At 34.3% G+C, this 12,470-nt stretch overlaps 1 protein-coding gene and 1 long non-coding RNA gene across 2 annotated transcripts in view; one reads left to right on the forward strand and one right to left on the reverse strand.

Annotated features, from left to right (window-relative positions):
• Positions 1-6,045, forward strand: part of LOC150096414 (uncharacterized) — an 83,742-nt gene extending 77,697 nt beyond the window's left edge. Inside the window, exon 5 of the long non-coding RNA XR_016549990.1 lies at positions 5,698-6,045. This is a non-coding gene — a long non-coding RNA (uncharacterized LOC150096414). The remainder of the gene's footprint in view (positions 1-5,697) is intronic.
• Positions 1-12,470, reverse strand: part of LOC150096413 (uncharacterized) — a 234,628-nt gene that overhangs the window by 85,119 nt on the left and 137,039 nt on the right. Inside the window, exons 6-8 of the mRNA XM_090409660.1 lie at positions 7,618-7,779; positions 7,151-7,257; positions 4,834-4,890 (exon numbers count right to left, since the gene is read on the reverse strand). Coding sequence (XP_090265786.1) covers positions 4,834-4,890; positions 7,151-7,257; positions 7,618-7,779 — 326 coding nt within the window. The remainder of the gene's footprint in view (positions 1-4,833; positions 4,891-7,150; positions 7,258-7,617; positions 7,780-12,470) is intronic.

Here is a 12,470-nt window from a genome sequence, read left to right on the forward strand (position 1 = left end):
ATTTCTGCTGAACCAACCTCCAACTCTTGTGACTGCTTTGTTCACTGACCAAACCAGAGACATTACATATGGAGCGATTTCAAATAACTCTCATTATCATTCAGGTACTAATTGAACTGAAGAACTGAAGCAGCTAGGTAGTTTCTAATGTTTTGACCAGCTAGTATACTTGCATCTATATTTTATGCACATCTAAAACAATGATGCAAGTCTTATTCTGAAGGTGAAGGGTTTATCGCCCCAGGGAACTCCGTTTTTTGTTCTTCCCACTAATCAAGCAAACTAGCCACGAGAAAACAGGCAATGAAAAGGATAATACGCTTCTGTAATTCCAGACAAAAATCACTACAATATTATTTAAAGTAGGGAACTCAACAGACCAAAAAAATTCACAAATCTGGAATACGCCGAAAATGATCTGGTATTGTGAGCCATGTTAATTGCTATTCCACTTCATTTAAAAGAAAAAATCCCAGATAAGATCCTAGGGGCTGATATTGCCAAATCCAACCCACATTTCCATTTATTGACTTAAAACTCGTGGCAAGATTAAAGTCGTTTTCATTTCTCATCCCAGTCCGAAGACATTGTGCGTGCTTTGCACAAATACCATCACCCAACATGTAAGAAGCAGCTCTAATAGTTCTAGGGATTGTGCCCCCCGTGTGTTAGTTACATTTTGTTCGCAAATAAATCGAGACCATCATGCGAGATGCACATTATACGAAAGAGCAACCGTCAATTTACAGCCTAAATGGGGGAATGTTTTCCCGTTGTTTTTTCTTTCCACATTTGTTTTTTGCCTCCCAAGTGTATTGTGGGTAGTTCATAGTGGCAGATCTTTGACGAAGCAAATGTTTGATGTGTTTTACCCTCACGGCAAACACACCATTGTAATATAAAATATAAGCAATTAATTAATTCGTTTTTTTTTTTTTTTTTTTTTTTACATCGCCACTAGTTCATTCCTGACATCAAATTTAGAAATGATTTGTGCTTGTGTTTTAAATTCAAAACATTTTAAAAGTGATCAGAATCTTATGAGCATATAACCATACGCTAATCATCGGCCAAACAGGCCGGCTTACTTAATAATTCTACTTGGAATGCCTTAATCTTATTTAAGACACGAACTAAATAAGTCCATGAGGATATATTCACCTTTTATTGATGCTTTTGAGTAACAGTTTGCCAAGTTTCAAGAGGTGAAACTTGTACGCTGTTTGTGTACTTGGTTTAAAAAAATAATCGATGTTTATTTTCTATTATTTTAATAATGTTATCAAAAAGGCAAGAGAGGCAGCAGCATGTGAACCATTATGCCATCACGGGTGTCTTTAGATATGAATCGTATTAAATATCATTTGCGTAGATATTATTCACCCCCCCCAATACAAAAATCTTTGGTGGAGATGCGAAACAAATCAAATTAAAATTATATTCTAATTAGAATCCAAATTCTAACTCAAATATCAATTACTCGTCTACACAGTAAAAATATTTAGTCGTATAGAGCAGTGTTTAATAGAACCGTTTGCCAAAACCGGCTAGAAAACATTCTTCAACCCTTACCCAAGATTGGGCCATCTCTCAAAAAGTTCCTGCAATAATTTTCTTCTGCTTACTATAGGAGATTTAAGTCCGTTTAGAGTAGCAAAAGCCTGTACTCCATGAATTGTTCCACTTCATGAGTTGTGGACAATACATGTAAGTACTACCAAGGTGTTACTTTCCCCTCACAAATATTAAACCAATCTCGACCTCTAGTCCCAGACAAACTCAATGCTAAAAACACAAATAGCAAGTGCAACCTGATGCTGAGAAATTATCTCTATGGCAAAATCGATATGTTTGGATCGGTTTGTATACATTCACATCCATAGCTTATCTTTTCCTTCTATTTAATTATATATATATTATATATAATTATATATATATTTAATTATATATTTAATTTATATATATATATATATATTTTATTTTATTATATATATATATATATATATGACAGAATGATCATTGACTCGGTTAACATACATAGTTTTATGAAAAAAATTGAATGACTAGAACCGAGATTTAATTAAAAAGGTTTTAATATAAACACACTACTAGTTTCGGCCTGTAACAGCCTTCTTCGGGTGACATTATAAAAGAAAAAACACTAAACATTGAGGGTTAAAAGACTATGAACAACATGGACAGTCTTTATACATAATTAGCATTAAAACGTTGTAGTTGTATTTGAAGCTGTTGTTTCATTTGCTGCATTGTTGGGAGAGTGCGTGCTTGCTGCATCACGTGAACGCCAGTACATGATTACAGCTGAATGACTATGTGGAAGGTTGTAGCTTAAGTTATTTAGATGAACAGGACTGAAGATGATTTCTCTCGATTCCACAATTTTTCTCTCTATTTCGTCACTGCAACGGAAGATGTTTGTAGATTTTTCCCAGCAGACATTATCAAGTCATATCCTCTTCTCGGCTGGTCCTAATGATGATAACCAAAGTCACAAAGTTTGCTGGGAAAAATCTACAAACATCTTCCGTTGCAGTGACGAAATAGAGAGAAAAATTGTGGAATCGAGAGAAATCATCTTCAGTCCTGTTCATCTAAATAACTTAAGCTACAACCTTCCACATAGTCATTCAGCTGTAATCATGTACTGGCGTTCACGTGATGCAGCAAGCACGCACTCTCCCAACAATGCAACAAACGAAAGAACAGCTTCAAATACAATTACAACGTTTTAATGCTAATTATGTATAAAGACTGTCTATGTTGTTCAGAGTCTTTTAACCCTCAATATTTAGTGTTTTTTCTTTTATAATGTCACCTGAAGAAGGCTGTTACAGGCCAGGCCGAAACTAGTAGTGTGTTTATATTAAAACCTTTTTAATTAAATCTCGGTTCTAGTCATTCAATTTTTTTCATATATATATATATATATATATATATATATATATTATTCTTATCTTATCTTATATCTTAATTTTGTATTCACGGAGCTTTTAAATCTTGTGCATTTATGCTTATATACTGCTTTGAAATAAATCAACGGACACCACAGTGTGAGGAACAAACAGCCTTTGAGGCTTACCTTTCTCTGCGATGACCGCAGCAATCTTATGGGGTATAGTTTCCTTAACACGTTCATTGCCAATCACGCGATATCGCGCGATGCGAGTTCTCACCAAACGACCGATCACGCGTTATCGCGTGGACGTCGTTAACTAAATAAAAAATAAAAAAAAGTTGGCCACCACACGAAATTCCAATTTTCAGCTTGGCAATGAAAGTGTTAAGCGCGATAGCGATCAATGGGAATTTTGGACCATTCTCGCTGTCAGCATGTAATGAGGTTCTGGACTATTGTGGAGCGAAAGTCCCTTGACCTCACCCGACGCTCCAGTTCATGAACACAAAATGTTCAATAGAGTTCAGATTAGGACTCTGTCGAGACTAGTGAAGTGTGGTGACGTTCTTGTCAACAAACCACGCAGTTACAACAGCAGCCTTATGATTTGGTACATTATCTTGCTGAAAGAGAGAGAGAGAGAGAGAGAGAGAGAGAGAGAGAGAGAGAGAGAGAGAGAGAGAGAGAGAGAGAGAGAGAGAGAGAGAGAGAGGTCTGAGGTCAAACCAGGAGAATAGAGTGCCTAACCTCACCAGAAACGCTCACCACATACACCCGTCAATATGGTTAGTAGAGGGTACACTGTGATTCGTCGCTCCATAATACAGCTTCCCAAGCTTCTACGTCCCACTGTGCACGCTCTTTGCACCCCTGAAGATTGCGCTGCACGTTGGTTCGGGTAATGTGGGCCTTTCCTATTGAGGTCCTACCATGGGAACCCATGTTGTGACCTCGGTTCTGAATGTTTTTATGCAAATCCGTGTTCCAGTCGATGCCTGTAACTCCAAATTCAACGTGTCGGCTGATTAATGGCGTTTTTTTTTTTTTTTGACTTATTAGCCTTCATAGCACCCTACAGTCATGTTCGATGGCGTGGTAGGTCGTCCACTGCAGGTATCACTTGCACTTCCATCTCCGTATGATAATACTAATTGTATCCTATCACAACGCCTCTTTCCAACTCCATCAGTTCCCTCCTCACAGCCATTTCACACAGACACAGTTGCACTGATCTGAGAGTATCATATTCCTCTATATATTGGCTACCAACAAATTTGACTCATTACATGCAAGATGACGCTTGCCTACGGGGACGTCTGTTGACTTCTTTTCAAGCAGTGTATATATCTAATAGTAGGTAATAAAATGTCCTATACCTGAGTATTATTTAGATCGAACCCTGAAGCACCCTCAATTTTCCCCTCACGGCCTTAGCTGCTTCGGCTTAATTCATTTAAATTTCAATCCACTCCATTCTGAGATCATCCTATAAGGAACCCTAACAATCGATGACTCTATCGAGTTTCATATCATCAGCAAAGCGAAAATTTTCATTCAAATATGGACTCAAATCATTTATGAATATGTCAAACAACGAAGTAGGCCCGTACATCTAATCCTTAGAGTACCAGCCCATGAATGAGTCCATCGTTAACCTGCCAAACAAATTTATATTCGCCTCATAAGGTGATCATCAGTATCCTCACGTGAATGGATCAATTCTCCCTGATATTAAAATAACAGGCTCATAATCCCACTTCTTATGCTGTGGAAGTTACGAATAGTAGTTCAGACTGTTAATTTAAAAATGTTGCAACAAAATCAATAATACACGAAGTATAAAATCTAACACTAAAATATTTACTTTGAGAGATGTGACAGTTTTATATTTATTTTAATATAAAAGCGGACTATACCTCACTCCTGTCTTGTAGCCTGGAAATTTTGCACTTTTCTGACTCCCTGTGCCGTATCTAGAAGTAAAATAGTAATAATTATTATAATAATACCCACTAAAAACAACATCTGTAAAATAAAGCAGAACAACGGTCAACATCTTTTTACTATCCAATGGAAGATACAAGTTCTGTATCAATTATGTTAAACTTGACCAGTAGATGGCGCCATGCTGTTTCTAAACACTTGGAAGATGTCATTTTTTGTTGCTGACAAATTCGAACTTAGATGAATAATTCAGGACAACTTGAGTCACGTATACATCAATATTAAATTATCCACTTACAGTTTTTATTCTTTATTAAATACGAATATATGTGCATCGTGTAAATATTTTAAAATGGATGGCAAGAAGAAAGAAAAACAAAGTTGACAAAAAATGTAATGGAAGCAGTACGTCTTTGGATATTACGATAAAAATTAAATAATCACAAAAATAAAAAAATGGTTACGTCATTCAAAAACAAGTACAGAGTGTGCGCGTGGATAAGCAGAGAAATTTATGCTGCCATCTACCGACGGTGCTTAATATCACTGCAAAATGAGATAGGATCTCCACATTAAAGGTATTAAATATAATTATACTATTTAACAGTATTAATAAAATTTATTTTTAACAAAATGTAAATGACAATAAACATATAAAGTAATATTTTACCTAATTATAAACCTAATATAAAAAAGTAACGATATATTTATTCTTAAAATTCTATCTTATTATATAAAATATTATTCTATAAAGTGTAATATATATTTTATGAAAAAAATGCATAGAAGAAATTATTTATAAAAAAACAATAAATTTTATTGCGTTTTATTCCCAGAAGAAAATAGGAGGAACTCTCAAACTTTTTGAAATCAGTGAGTAGTGGATTTACACAGCCATCAACGATAGTTAAGGTTATGACCACCAGTGATTTTCAAAGTATAGGGGGTGAGAGTGTGGAAGATAAATGTGTATAACTCGTAGTCCAAAACTTTGTTATATTATTGCATGGAAGCAGTGTGAATTATAGTCATACTTAAAGGGTTAAAAGCCAAATAGAACTTTAGTTTCAAACTAGACTCGAAACTAGAGCGATCATTGTGCATATAACAATTATATTATGGACAGAATGTACAGTTTCCTATAACTTTGAATATGTACAAAAATAGTTAAGAATAAAGACTGTGCTTTATTTTAAAACCAAGCAACATTATAATGAGATTCAACTTTTCAAGTGAATTGTATATTTATTTTTGCAAATACAAAATATTTCGAATAAGCGAAAACACAGTAGACTGAAGTACTCAGGTGTTCATCGCTTTTAGTGTGATGGCAATGTCCTATACCACGGATAAACAGAAAAAAATCCACAGAACAACATATACAGGAGGAAATAAAGACATTGCAATCGTATAGATCCAGGACCTCAGTTCTATTCACTCATGCACTATATTCAAATCTAAATGACAATTAAGCTGGTAGGCATGGAGTAAAGTGTATTCGATATCTTTCTGTATAAGATGCTCAATTCTATCCATATGAATGTAAACTTCAGCTTCAACTTATCAGTTTGGCATTCTACTCCAATTCAATTATTAATCTTTATGTGTCAGGACTCAAATATATTCATTCATTGCATTTCTAGGACCCGCTAACTTTATCATCTTACCTCTGTTTCGGTCTGCCTCTGCTTCTTTCTCCTTAATATTTTTACTTGAAATTCATCTTTGGTATTCTTTCATCTCCCATTTTGTTTATCTGGTCATACCAACTTAGATATAAAGATATTAATCATCACATGATTGATTGGTGACAAGTCTATGGAATTCTCCTTATGGGGATAGATTGAAGCTTTTGGGGTTATAGAAATTATTTTACACATTTCCATTCTCTGTTGACAGACAGAAAACGGAAATGTGATAGATATATTTAAGTTACATGAAGGATTTTACGTGATTAATAAAGAGGAAAATTTTCAGTACTTGAGTAGCGTGAGGAGAACTAGGATTCTTCCATGGAAATTAAATATGACAGGTATTGAGAAAACAATAGTTGACATATCGATGGAGCTCTCGTGGTGGGTCTAAAACTCTTTGGACTCCAAAGAGGTTACCCGTTATCATTATATGGGAACCTCCCAGGATTGATATTCAATGGAATTTTAAAAAAATATAAATTATGATGTTTGATTATATATATATATATATATATAGATAGATAGATAGAAATAGATAGATAGATAGATAGAGATTATTACTTTTATTTTATTCGTGATTGGTAATTTTACTGACCCTATTGATTGCCTGCTCCATATTCATAAACCCATCTCGGACTAGCAACATTAATTGGACTTGTTCTTCATCGGCTAGCAGAACATCCCCAAAATGAAGGCGAGGTACTGAAACAGACACTGTTATAAGGAAATATAATCAGACACCAATCTTAACATTTAAGATTTATTTAAAATTAAAGCGTAATTAAAAATCTTTATTATAGATTTAATTAAAATAAATATATTAACACGCTTTCACATCGTGGCGCCATCTATGAGTAGGTATCCAAACTATTTTAAATAATTTTCCCATATTATTTAAGGATTTTTTTTTTTTTTTTTTTTTTTTTTTTTGCTATTTTGGTAAAAACGAATATACAGATTCATGTAAAAAATTTAACAAATAAAATTATTATTATTTTTTCTTATATCACGGAATTTTTTTTTTAAAAAAAACAACAACTGATGATTGGGTTGCCTACTAACTCTCTATATGTTTCTGGACTGTTTGAACCCTGGATGACTTGTGTCCATGCCTTGGAGATATTTTATCTCTGTCTTTTCTACTCCCTAAACTGCGGAACAAGCGACCAAGTCCACCCCGTTTCTTTGATTGGTCACTTACATTTTCAGCACTCTCTTTTGCATCTGAAATCAGAAAGAAAAAACAAGCGAAATTAACTTTAAACAAAATGTAAATGTCACCGTCAGCTGCCCATAGAATATTAAAGGGAAAAAAAATAAATATTACGAAAATGTGCCCCAGAAGACTGTGGGAGTTAAATCACATTCATCAACTGATTCGTCGGGATTTCTAATTTATCAGCTTGTCTACGTATCTATTTCTAAAATGATTTATGATCCTTAGAGGCCACTAAAATATATCACTGCGCACTTTACAGCCATCTGCGCTATTCATAATACTTATACCATCCATTATTAGAGTACTTGAACGAAAGCTAGCACTAGTGGCGCCATCTATCGAGTCATTTGATTTTTTAATTTAACACAAAATTCCACTTTAGTGGCTATCGTTATACACACAAGCATAAAATACGTTTATAATCTTCGATGACCATGTTTAGTCGGTTGATGGATTTTTTCACCGTAAGCGCTTATGGTAGCGCCATCTATCGAATCATTTATTTACTTATTTTTTTAAATTTACCACAAATTCTATTTTTATCACACACACAAAAACGAATCTGTTTTTATTTCGATGTATTCTACTTTGATGGATTTTCACCTTTCTTTAACGACTCTAGAAAATATAAAAGACAGATTTGAAATCGCTCAGCGTTGATATAATAGCGCGTTAACATCGTATATTCTGATTGCTTTTTTTTTTTTTTTTTTTTTTTTGCCGGGTAAGATACGACATTTCTTAAGCTTAAACATAAAAATCTTTACTTGCAAAAAGGGATTTAAAGAAATGACATAGAAATGGGTCGTTAAAAGAAGAACATAAGGACATGGATTGCCAGAAGAAAGAATGCGTGTAATGAATAGTTGAAATTGTTCAATAATAAAATCTACATACGTGACATGCTACTATCATTTACAATGAAGGCCTTTTAAAGTGAGAGAATATTGATGATCCAGGATTACGTTGTTGTTAAAAGAAATTATAGGCGAAATAACATGAAATTAAGGGATTTTTTCTTCCTCCTTAGATTATTTGCTGTGATGTAATGAGAGAGAAAACATAAAATATACCGATAATCTTTCTGTTTATGAGTAAAACGAAATATATATACCTAGCATATATTCTAAGTTTCTATTTGCAAATGTAATAATTATACATCTTAATAAGCATAATATTTCTTCTTAAACCCATCCGTTATTTAGATCGGGTAGAATAGCATGATTAGGGGATAACCGATAAATAATGAAGTCAGCAAACCACTCCTCTGTTGCATCCCCTAAACACAAGTATTTTTACCAGTAGATCTGCGTCTGTTGGAGCCAGGTTTGAGCAACGAACGTTTCTCAGGTTATAAACCGGATTCGAATCGGTCTTTCCAACTACTTGTCTCCATCAACTGAGCTACGGAGGCTTAGAATAATCTTTATCTTGAGTAAAATATAATTTTTTGATTTCGTGATATGTTAAAAAATGAAACCTGTCACGTATTTTCCATAGAGAGCATGAGGAAATCTTTTAGCACAAACTTTTAGAAATCGCTAGGCATCCAATATCCACTGTAAGTAGTATCGGTAGTTGAGTTTATGATTACCGATGATTTATAGAGTTTTATGGGTGACTAGAGTATGGTAGACAACTGCTGCCATCTGTTATCTCTATTCGTAAATTATCTAAATCGGAAATTCGTATTATCTTGTGAAATACTTGACATCTTTCCAGAAATCTGTAAATGTGTAAGCGTTCTTGTTGAAATACCATGGAAGGCTTAATAAGTGAATGACATTTATTACACATTCATTTGCTTATTGGTGGAGAGACAGACTTAGTAGATGGTACAACAAAATAGAAGACTCGGAGGTTCAGTTGTGGATATTCTTTATTTTACTTTTAAGTCAGGTGTTTATGCTTGCAGTTTTTGACTAGTAATTATTTTCGGCTTTTTTTAATGGAAATTAAAAAAAAAATTAGCATAACAGAACAGAATATATATGTATATACGTACTGTTGTGGCACTCTATAATTTTCTTTCCATAACGTATATTTCTGCTTCTGTCTCGCTTTCTCTCGATTACAGTAGAGAATGAAGGTCAACTAAGGGGTCATACTTAAAGAGGTCACGCTGTAGGGGAATGGGAATTGTCGCATTTTGTGCTAGAAAGGCAGAAACGTGAATATCATACTGAAAACCTCTCATTACGATGTCTTAAGTGGGCCCAGCGAGGGCTGTGAGGCTCACAAATTCTAAACGTTTCATGGTGTGCGTGAAAAGATTTGTGTTTGTGTGTAGGGGGAGGGATGAAACTCGGATGCTGTTGCGAGGAGGAGTGCGGGAACTCTTCATTGCTGTGGAATCATTTACTTTGTGTAAAATGCTAATTGGACGCAGTACTTAAAAAAAAAATAATATGGGAAAGGACATGGAAAACAACTTTTTGAAATAGTGAATCTAATCATTCTCGTTTAAGCCGAATAAAGAACAAACCCAACAAAAAAAAAAAAAAAAAAAAAAAAGGCATATCACTGATGAGGTGTCTAAATGACGTCATTGATCCAGAAGAGGCAACTCACGGTACATAAAATGAATGAAGTAAGGCATTCTGTTATGCATATTACGATTTCAGGTATGAAGGCTTCCTGTAATAATAATAATAATAATAATCATAATTCATAGTACTGAAAGTTCCATATGATCCCTGCATAGTGTCCTTTGTTTTTACAATTTTAAGATAAAACGGTTAGACATGCCTAAATATTCTTGTGTCAATTGAATGTGTTTTCTTGATTGCTTTTTCTGGTTCTAATATGAAAGCTTGCTTTATGTGACGAATACCATCCCACCTCCGTACCTCCTCCAGACCTACTAACTTACCTTCAGTCCTATGATGTACAGCCTTCATTACGTAAAGCATCTCACAATGCAGAACGCTAGTTAGGCATCGATCCCTTGATGCACAAAAATCATACAGTGTACGATGTAATCCTGTAGCTTGTTATATTATGCATAATATACTCTGTATGACATCGTACATGATTAGTAAAACATCCTAATATAACAAGCTACTATAACAAGCGTACGTATGAAACATCATTTACTCAGGCATGTAGCGTGATGGTATAATCAATGTGTATGTGTATGACACAATATAATCATGTGATGCGCATGACACAATATAATCATGTGATGCGTATGACACACAATATAATCATACATGGCCTATACAATATAATATAATCATAAATGATGCCAAATCTTGAATTGGTATTATGTGCATCACATGATGCATACAATGTCAATGAACAAGACTCTTGAGGCTCCTTTATTTTCTCTCGTTATGGCGAGGCATTGAAGAAAAATTGCTTGGTACGAAGTTTTCTAAACTATTCTAACTAATGGATGATCATCTGTTAAATATAAATAGTGGTTATATTTAGCCACTATTTAAATGATTGATTCTTGAATCTGTTCCTTGTAGTGGATGCTGTAACTGACGCACAAAATTCTGCCCATTACACTCTTCCGTTTATTGATTATTTTCGGTGAAGAATGACTTCTCAAGAAGAGCCACGGTCCTATAGTCTCGTCACAACTCATATTTTTCAGCATCTTCATAATGTCCACGGAACACTCACTCTTGTTCGCGAAGAATATCAAACACAGCAGGGAAAAAAAAAAAATCTTTATCCATCTCACATCTCAATTTGAATATCTGATGAATCGAAAAAGAAAAAAAAAACTTGCAAGGACCGGGAGGTTGAAGATGATTACCGAGTAACGAGGATGTGCGGGTCATTTATCAAAAATTCTGCTGCACGTGAGCGTAGGAAAGATAGTTGTGTCATGTCCCGCATCTAAATATGTACGGCTGCGATTATCTGTTGAAGAGTGTGATCACCATTTTGACACTCTTTCAGTGGGTGCCGTTTTTTATATATATATATAAAAAAAAGGGGGGAACAGAAAATTTTTGGCTCTTCCTAAAACTACTCATCGATAGAAAGGGGATGTTTCCAATTCGGTCTTGATAAGCGACACCCATTATTTCAGTGCATTTTTTTTTTCTTTGTTTTCCCCCAAATGCAAACATATGGGCTTTCTCATGAAAGATGCGTTTTCTGCAAGGGAAAAAAATCAGGAGTTGATTTTATAAGGAAATTGAACAGGCGTCAGGAGAGATAGTACAGTAATGTTGTCGGCTATGAATACTACACTAATGGCAGGGTAGAGATAAAGACATTTGCATAACATTATCTGGTAAATAAAGTTTCTGCTGATAGGCGGAGACACACTCGGAGAAAAGTTCGATATTTAGATAAAATCGAGCTTAAGTTTTCTTAATTTAGTTTTGTGACTAATTAAAAGAATTTAGATTTCTATAAAATGTAAGCGTATGTTAGGATTGTTGCTGTATCAGTTGTTAATCTCAGTTGATGTAATGAGAAAAATGTATTTATCATCAATTACTGTTTATAATGTCTGGTTTGTCAGTTTTCTTCAAAGAAATCCTTTCAGTTGCATGAAAAAAATCTTTTTGTACTTGGTATCAGACTTATATACTTAGCCTTATTTGCAACAATTATTTTTACTTTATTCGTGGGATTCAAATGTATGCCAACTAAACAAGATCACAGTTCAAAGCAGACAATATATTTTCCACATTTGCTGATTATTTACAATTATACTGTAAAACTTGTT

The sequence above is a fragment of the Typopeltis vanoorti genome, chromosome 19, assembly GCF_054136105.1.
Source record: "Typopeltis vanoorti isolate ZY-2024b chromosome 19, IOZ_Tvanoo_1.0, whole genome shotgun sequence".
Taxonomy (NCBI): Eukaryota; Metazoa; Arthropoda; class Arachnida; order Uropygi; family Thelyphonidae; genus Typopeltis; species Typopeltis vanoorti.